The sequence below is a fragment of the Eptatretus burgeri genome, chromosome 3 (assembly GCF_056783735.1).
Source record: "Eptatretus burgeri isolate ZD-2024b chromosome 3, Ebu_testis_v1, whole genome shotgun sequence".
In the NCBI taxonomy this organism is placed as follows: Eukaryota; Metazoa; Chordata; class Myxini; order Myxiniformes; family Myxinidae; genus Eptatretus; species Eptatretus burgeri.
This window is the reverse complement of record NC_140963.1, coordinates 76,919,557-76,929,119: the sequence shown is the minus strand read 5'-3', so window position 1 is coordinate 76,929,119 and position 9,563 is coordinate 76,919,557. Positions and strand designations below refer to the sequence as shown.

At 44.1% G+C, this 9,563-nt stretch overlaps 1 protein-coding gene across 1 annotated transcript in view; it reads right to left on the bottom strand.

Moving 5' to 3' along the window:
• Positions 1 to 9,563, bottom strand: part of LOC147030221 (uncharacterized) — a 54,740-nt gene that overhangs the window by 21,364 nt on the left and 23,813 nt on the right. Inside the window, exons 9-10 of the mRNA XM_085872170.1 lie at positions 1,909 to 1,992; positions 4 to 376 (exon numbers count right to left, since the gene is read on the bottom strand). Coding sequence (XP_085728296.1) covers positions 4 to 376; positions 1,909 to 1,992 — 457 coding nt within the window. The remainder of the gene's footprint in view (positions 1 to 3; positions 377 to 1,908; positions 1,993 to 9,563) is intronic.

The following is a 9,563-nucleotide window of genomic DNA, read 5'->3' as shown; positions in this document are numbered from 1 at the left end:
CACCAACATGAACGTTCAATATCATGATAATCACCTTAAGCAGATGAACCGTTTGTTTCTCGTGGTCCATTTGATTAGAAAGGTCATCATGGTGACACGTTCGATCGATCAATTGAACCGTTTTCTGTTGGATGGACGCTTGGTGTCCAAGCTCTTGTCCGCTTCCTTCATCAGAATCCTCACTTTCTTCACTCCACTCCCCAGTCAGTGCATCTAACCTTTTATAGAATTCCTCCTCCTCCTCCACTTCCTCCTCCTCCTCTTCCTCCTCCTCCTCCATGTCAGGCTGAACCGTTGCATGATATGGAAACACCTGCACGGACTCATCCTGCTGATGTATGGAACATGCGTGGCTGAAGCTGGAGGGCACAGAGTCCTGTCAACAGAGTCACCGCAAGAAAACAATACTTATTATGTATTTGTTGCTTTCATAAACTAACACATTCCAGAGGGAGGCCAAAAACAAACAAAAAAAAAAAAACACATTTTACAAAATGAAGGAAACCAATGACATGCAAGAGCTAGAGGAGTATGTGCACACACAACCATATTGTAGACTGAATGTCTCATTCAGTACCTGAGATGTTATTTCAGGGCTGGCAGAATGGCCTGGAAGTATGCACACTTGCCTCTAAGCCATATAGTCTGGGTTCGAATCTTGACGCAGCTATAAACTGTCATCCTGGTGTTTCACTGGCAGGATGATTCATCAATGTGTGTGCCATCCCTCGGATGGATGTTAAACTGGGTGTCCTGTCCCCCGGCATTAGTTAGTGGGTGTTAAAGATCCCATGGTGTCCTTCATGAAGAGTATGTGAGCTATTGCAGATACCCTGATCAAATTACAAATTCCTGCCCTGACTTCCTGAGTTGGAATGGTGACCTGACCATGATTGTAGCCTAGTTAATGCTTGGGCAGCACCAACACTCCATGGTACATAATGATGATGTTATTTCTATACAATAGAATACTTGGCACAATTGATGTACATCCTGCTACTCCTCACTAATGTCAATAATACTCTTTTTTTTTTTTGAACCATTTCTAACTTTGTTTTTACACTCTACCTTCATTTGCTGTCTTTCTCACATGGTTTTTGTGTTTCCATTCGATAACTTATGAAGTTGCTTTTGTTAATATTACGAGTGAAAACACTTTTCCTTCAACCGTCATTGGAATATCTCATAATTAAGCCAAGTCGATGGGCCTATCACTTCGCCATCACCGATATGTCGGTAGTCTGTGTCTTCTACCATCTCCTTTCTGGTTTTGCACCCTCTGCTCAACTCGGTGCTTTGTCTGCCCCATGTATCTGCACGACACACGGGGTCCACCAGCAAGCCCCTCCTTGTGAAACTGAAAATCCAGAACCATTGCTCACTCACACTCATGTGTTCCTCTTTTTTTTCCTGCCTGTGGAACCAACTTCCATACACTCTCCAATCTCATTCTTCTCTCCAGGTCTTCAAGACAGCTGTTCACGACCATCGAAAATCATTCCCCATCTTAAATCATGATCTTTTCTACACCCATTAAAACACACCCACAGCTCCCAAAATTTTGCTTTTGTATCTATCTTGTCCACTCCTTGCATTTCCCCCACCCCTCATCATTACCCACATCCCTATCATGTCCATCGTGGATATTCTCCCTCTTCCCTACTGTTGGTGTCCCCCCCACCCTAACCCTCTCCTCTCCTCTCCTCTCCTCCTGGTGTTCCTTTTGTTATATCATGTCCTGATCTGTGCTGTGTTCTCGCTTTTCCAAGAGCCTTGACTGTGTATATAAAAAAAAACATTAAGGAATGGTCTCATACCAGTGAAATTGGTGATTAAAATTTAATGAAAATGGTTAAAAATGACCGATGATTACGATTGTAAGTGCAAATGATGGAGGCAGTGCTGTACCTGGTTGTGAAAGTCAGTAACATTGTGATCCAAGTGGGAGTAATTCTGTTGTATGTTGTACAAGCGCTGCAACAACTCAAAGAGCTGACACAGAGGAGGAAAGGGGGGAAAAAAGAAAAAGAATAGCAGGGATTGAAGAAAGGGTGAGAATTGGGGGGGGGGGCAAAGAGAGCAGTCAGTACCAACACCAAACAAACACAACAGGACAGACCTTTCTTAGAAGAGGAGATAGGCTAGCATGAGCTCTGAAAGATGCAAACTAACCCCACCCCTCCCCCAAGTGAGATTGGGCCAAGAATGGCATTGATGAGAAGAAAAACAAGTGTAGGAGTAGCGTGTACATACATATTATATCTATCTAGATAAATAAATATCAGTGTGTTCATCAGTCCGTCCGTCCGTCCGTCCGTCCATCCATCTCCTCCATAACACCAAAATCATGAAACCTATCAGCTCCAAACTTTGCATGCATACCAAGATAATTCCAAGGCGGTGCAGGAATGAAAGCTGGGTGTTTGGGTTCATTAAAACACCCTTTTGAAGATAATTAACGGCCTTATTTAATTATATCCTTAATCAACACGCATCCTCAGCCACCTCGCCTTTTATTGCTGTGGTCTGTAGGCACATCCTCTGTTATCTCGCTGGGGTCTTAATTCACCATTTTGTTCGGCCTGCTCAACAATTCCCTGACTTGGAAAAGGCCGCAACGGTTTCTTAATGATAAAGTGCTCAAATATGTTTTTTTCCCCCCACTTTCCTCACTCAATACGAATTGCTGAAAACATCGCTTTTGTTAAGTGCTATAGTTTTCAAGTTAGGAGCTTGGACAGATTTCATGCATTCTATGATGCGACTTTGTATGACATACTCTCACGGAATAATTAAAGTATATAATAAAAATATAATTTGAGTTTCGAGGATCGGATCACATGCACTAAACTTGAATTCTGGAGTGAAATCTGAAAATGTTAAGAAATTGGCAGTTTAGTTTTTTTTTTGTGGATTTGTGCCATTACCAATCAGCTTGCTATCGCTTGCCAAGCCAGCCGTTCCTAATCAACCATTTAATTGGAGTGCTTGTTTGAGTGCTTAAGCCACTTGCCGAGCACCCTACAGTCGATAGCAGTACAGTTCATGTCCCGATCGGGATGTACAGTCGGCAGTTGCTGCCAGGTAGAGGTACGTAGACAGCACACACGGATGTGGTACATATGGATAGATTTGGATCTGTACAGGGACTCTACACGGGGGTGTGCGCACACCTGTATGCTTGGTTATGGGTGCTGTGGTGGCAAAATTTCATCCCGTATCTTATGATGATGATGGGTGGTGGAGGTTTTAACTTTTAACTTTAGCAGCGTACGTGCAATCATGTTTTCCTTTGTCCTTGTGACTGTTTCTAAAGCAGTTGGTTATTTTATATGAACCGGGTGTGCTTAAGAAAGGCTATGTGGTTTCTCTTTGTGAGTTTCAAAGCAAAATATATTTGATAACACTTGATTCCCGAGTCGTTCGCCATATTAGCTCATTTTCTAAATTACAGAGACAAATGTTTTCCACCTGACTTAGACGATTGGCAGTTGTTTATAAAGAATAATGTTTATGCACATCTCCTTGAAACGTCTATAAGGAAAAGTTATTTTCTTAATTAGGGTACCCTGTCATTCTGACAGGGAACCCTATTATTATTCTTCTGTTTATTTTCTTATTTATTATTTTTCTTTTTCCGCCGGCAATTTTTCGGGTTCTTTCGCTTTAAAAATCATTTTCTCAGGAACGGTAAGTCCGATCGACACAAAATTTTCACCATAGTATGTATCTTTTTTGATAGCAAACTTACGTGGTAATTGTGACGTCATAGGTCACGTGGTACGGGTGCCATCTTGAAAAAAACGATAAACTTTGGACGTCTGTATCTCTGAAACTTTCCAGGGTAAAAATGTTTTCGCTTCATACATTTGAATAAGCTCCTCAAGGGGAACAGGGGTGATTTTTCGTGAGGTCATCGGTCAAGAGGTGTGCCGGTCAAAATTTGTTAGGTACAACGCTGCATAGGAAAAATCTGGAATTTCTTGAGCCTCATCTGCACAACAATTGACCGTAGAAAAATATATTATGACGTCATAGGTCACTTGGTTCGGCAGCCATCTTGTTTTGGGAATTAAAAAAAAAAAAATCTTCTTCTCCAGAACGGCTAAACAGATTGAGGCGAAACTTTACACACACATTCCCCATGAGGTCCTTTATCAAGTTTGTTAATTTCTTATTGATAGTCATATGGTTTGGCGGCCATCTTGAAATTACCCAAAACCTTCAAACATCTTCTTCTCCAGAACGGCTTGTCAGATCAAGGGGAAACTTCACAAACATATTGGCCACGAGTAGGGAATATAAGTTTGTTAATTTCTAATTGATAGGTCACATGGTTTGATAGCCATGTTGGATTCATGAAAAATATTAAATAATGTTTTGTCTGGAATCACATAACCAATCGAAGCGAAAATTTGCTACTATCATCCTCCATGATGTCTGCATTTATAGTAAAAATTATGACGTCACAAGTCACATGGTTTGGCAGCCATCTTGGATAGAAAAACTGACCTTATCCGATTTATAAAAAACTTCACACACTTGTTAGGGTCCTCGATGGGAAGCTGAATGTAAACTTATGATGTTATAGGTCACATGGTTCGGCAGCCATCTTGCATTGAAAATGAATAAATTTTCAAAATCTTCTTCTCCAGAACGGCAAGACAGATTGAGACGAAACTTTAAACATATATTCCCCATGTGGTACTTTCTCAAGTTTGTTAATTTCTTCTTGATCGGTCACATGGTTTGGTGGCCATCTTGAATTTACCCTAAAAACTTCAAACATCGTCTTCTCCAGAACGGCTGATCTGATCAAGGGGAAACTTCACACACGTATTTCACATGAGTAGGGAATACAAGTTTGTTAATTTCTAATTGATAGGTCACATCGTTTGGCAGCCATGTTGGATTTAAGAAAAATATTAAATAATGTTTTCTCTGGAACCGCTTAACCTATCGAAGCGAAAATTTGCAAATGCCATCTTCCATCAATTCTGCATACATGGTAAAAATTATTACGTCACAAGTCACATAGTTGGGTGGCCATCTTGGATAGAAAAACGAACCTTTAAAACGAACTTTTAAAACTTATTACGTCACAAGTCAGATAGTTGGGTGGCCATCTTGGATAGAAAAACGAACCTTAAAAACGAACTTTTAAAAACCACAGTTTGCCATGGATGCTCGCTTTCCATCAACCATTCTTTTTTTCCAAGCCCCCCTCACCCCTCACTCTCGCTCTCAAAGCAACCATCCCACTCTTCTCCCTCCAAGCCTCCCTCTCACCTCTCTCAAAAATTCCCCCCTCACCTTTCTCCCACCTTTCATCCCCCTCACTCTTCCTTCTCAAAGTTCCCCCCCCCTCTCATCCACCAACCTGCCTCTCTCCACTGCCCTCTCAGCTCCATCTCTTCACTCCACCTCCTCAAATCCTCAACTGCCTTCTTCCTTGTCTCTTGTCCCCCCTCTCCCCCAGCACCACAGAGCCTTTTCTCCTCCTCATTCGGCCCCTCCCCTCGCTATTCTGCAATACCCCACACTCCTTCAGCAACCCTCCTTACCTGACCCCTCGTCCCTTGTCCTACCCTCCCCCTCCCCCTCCTGCACCCAAAGCCTCCTCCCCTTCCTCTTCATTAAAAGTGTGGACCTCAAATATCCGGGGCCTTCGCTCAAACCTTTCAGATCTTTCCATCCAGGTTGCCACTGACAAACCAGACATTATCTGCCTAACAGAAACTTTCCTCTCCCAAGACGTGTCTGACTCCCAAGTATCTCTCCCTGGTTACTCCCTCTTTCGGTATGACAGACCTGAGCCTCGTCCTGGTGGAGGTGTTGCTCTCTTCATCAAAGACTCTATTCCTCACTCTCCATGCACTGCTCTCACTCCCCCACACCCCCAGGAATACCTCTGGCTTCGGCTTCCCCTCCACTCCCACCTCATGTTTATATGTGTACTGTACCATCCACCGAACAGTGATGACTCCATCTACACCTCACTATCCGAAAACATGGACCATCTTCTATCTTCTCATCCAAACTCTCTCTTCCTCTTATGTGGTGACTTCAATTGTCATCACGCCAGTTGGCTCGGTGTGGGTACCTCTCTCACCTGCCATGGCACCTCAGCAAAAGCTTTCTGTGACTCATTGGGACTGACTCAATCGGTCAACTTCCCGACCCGGATCTCAACCAATGGTACACAATCTCTTCTGGATCTGATTTTGACCAATTTCCCTGACAATATCTGCTGCTCTTCCTTCGCTCCAATTGGTTCTTCTGACCACATCCTTGTCAAAGTGGACATCTCTCTGACTGTTATCAGAGAACCACCTCACCGCCGTCGAGTCTGGCATTTCACTCAAGCCGACTGGCAGGGTCTCCGAGCAGCCATCAAACTTACAGACTGGTCTCCTATCACTACTTTCTCAAACATCAACTCATCCTGGGAATTCTTTCAAAGAAACTTGCTCTCCCTCATGCACAGATTTATCCCCTCTCGTGTTCAGTTGTCTTACCCTTCCTCCCGCCCTTGGTTTACTGAATCTTGTGGCGAGGCAGTTGTCCTGAAACAACTTGCCTTTCCCTCATGGAAAGCAAACCCAACTGAGGGCAATCTCAGTTCTTTCCACAAAGCTCGGAACAAGTGTGTATCTACCCTCAGGAGAGCCAGAAAACAACATCTTTCTCATCTCAAGTCTGAACTCTCAAACCTCTCTCCCTCCTCAAAATCCTGGTGGCGTTTAATCAAATCTGTTTCTGGTGTATGTTCCCCCTCCATCCCCTCCCTTACCTCAAATGGCCGCACTGCTGATTCCCCACGTGATAAAGCTGAATCTCTAAACTCGGTGTTTGCAGCTAAATCTTGTGTCCTAAACCCATCACTATCTCTACCCACTTTACCCAGTCGCACCCAACTGTCCCTGGACTCTGTATCCTTTTCTCCTGACAAGGTGGAGAGCTTGCTTTCAAACCTCGAGTCAGATTCTGCAACCGGTCCAGACGGCATCAGCCCACGTGTCCTCAAAGCCTGCTCTTCTGCTCTTGCTCACCCTCTCTCTGTTCTATTCACCCTCTCATTTGCCCAAGGTCATCTGCCATCTGCTTGGAAATCTGCTAACATCACTGCCCTGCATAAAAAAGGTGCAAAAACAGATCCCTGTAACTACAGACCAATCAGCCTTCTCCCAATCATCAGCAAGGTGATGGAATCCATTATCGCTTCAGACATGAAATCCTTCCTCTTCTCCAATGGCTTGATTTCCAATCATCAATTTGGTTTCAGACCAGGTCACTCTACCCTGGATATGCTGCTTCTGCTCTCCCATCAATGGATGGAGGTCCTCAATGCCAGACAGGAAATCCGAGCCGTATCCCTGGACATATCACGTGCTTTTGACACAGTCTGGCACCCTGCCCTACTCACCAAACTCTCTTCCCATGGTATTCAAGGCCATCTCCACTCATGGCTCACAGACTTCCTCTCCTGTCGCAGTCAACGTGTGGCCCTAAATGGAGGTCTTTCATCCCCTCTTCCTGTGCAGGCTGGAGTTCCTCAAGGTAGCGTTCTGGGCCCTGTTCTTTTTCTGGTTTTCATCAATGATCTCTCGGACTCTCTGGAAAATCCTGTATTTCTCTTTGCCGACGACTCCACCCTCTGCCGTACCATCTGTCATCCATCAGACCGGAAAGCAGCAGCTTCTTCGCACACTGCAGATCTGGATAAAATCACAAACTGGTCCAACACGTGGAACATGTCTTTCAATCCAGACAAATCTCACACTCTCACTATGTCTCTTCGAAAGGACCGTTTACAAAACCCCCCCCATCCACTTTCTCAACAATCCTCTGGAAGAAGTCTTTTCTTTCAAGCTTCTTGGTCTCACTATCTGCCATGACCTTTCCTGGGAAAGTCACATTTCCAACCTCGCCTCAAAAGCCAGTCGCCGAATGGGAATCCTCCATCGTGCTAAGTCCTTCCTCGGCCCTCTTGAGCTCCTGACCACTTACAAAGCTTTTGTCCGTAGCCTGATGGAGTACTGCTCTCCCCTCTGGGCTGGTGCTCCTGCCTCCCACCTTTCTCGGCTTCACGCTGTCGAAACCAGGGCATTTAAGATCATCGGCATCTCCCGCAATGAAGCTGAGTCTTTGGGCCTCTCACTCAATCACCGCAGGTTGGTCGGTGGTCTTTCTGTCTTCTACTGACTCCTCTCCAGCCTTGCCCCCCCCTGCTCTCTCTGCGATTTGACCCCACCACATTTCCACAGGGCGCTCAAGGTCCGCCAACAACCCCCTTCTGGTAAAACTACCAAAATCACGAATCACTGCTCATCTTCACTCTTTCATTCCTCTTTTTTCCCGCCTTTGGAATAAACTTCCTCACTCTATTCTTTCCCATTCTTCCCTCCAGGCTTTCAAAACAGCTGTTCACCACCACCTCTTATCTTCCCCCATCCAAATCCTCGATCTTTTCTACCCCCGATAATCCACCCAAGCCCACTTCCTTCATTTCTCCTGCTTTCCTTCCTGAAAGTCCCCGAAATGTCCATCTTCTCTTCGCCATGTTCTCCGTCCCATCCTCATCCCTCTCCCTTCCACAGTTCACCTAATGTGTCTGTTCCCCACTGTTTTGTCCCTTCCACTCCCGCCCCTCTTGTCTCATGCCTCCTTTCTGTGAGTTGTGTGTTAGCACTCATACGAGCCTCGACCAAGGTATACAAAAAAATAAAAAAATAAAAAAAAAAGAACCTTTTCCGATTAACACGAAACTTCACAGACATGTTCCACGACACAGTTGAAAGCAGAATCTAAATTTTTTGTCATCTCATGTATCTCATGTTGTATCAAGGGCCAAGGTCTGGGTAGTGCACACGAGTAGTGAATATAACTTTGTTAATTTCTAATTGATAGGTCACATCGTTTGGCAGCCATGTTGGATTTAAGGAAAATATTAAATAATGCTTTCTCTGGAACCGCTTAACCTATCGAAGCGAAAATTTGCAAATGCATCTTCCATCAATTCTGCATACATGGTAAAAATTATTACGTCACAAGTCACATGGTTTGGTGGCCATGTTGGATTTAAGAAAAATATTAAATAATGTTTTCTCTGGAACAGCTTAACCTATTGAAGCGAAAATTTGCAACTGCCATCCCCCATGATGTCTGCATACATGGTATAAATTATGACATCACAAGTCACATAGTTGGGCGGCCATCTTGGATAGAAAAACGCACCTTTTCCGATTAACACGAAACTTCAGACATGTTCCACGACACAGTTGAAAGCAGAATATAATTTTTTGTCATCTCATGTATCTCATGTTGTATCAAGGGCCGAGGTCTGAGTAGTGCACACGAGTGGTGAATATAACTTTGTTAATTTCTAATTGATAAGTCACATGGTTTGGCGGCCATGTTGGATTCAAGAATTATATTAAATAATGTTTTCTCTGGAACCACATAACCTATCGAAGCGAAACTTGGCCAATATAATCTACCCCCATGCCTGCATGCACGTTAAAATTATGACGTCACATGTCACATGGTTTGGCGGCCGTCTT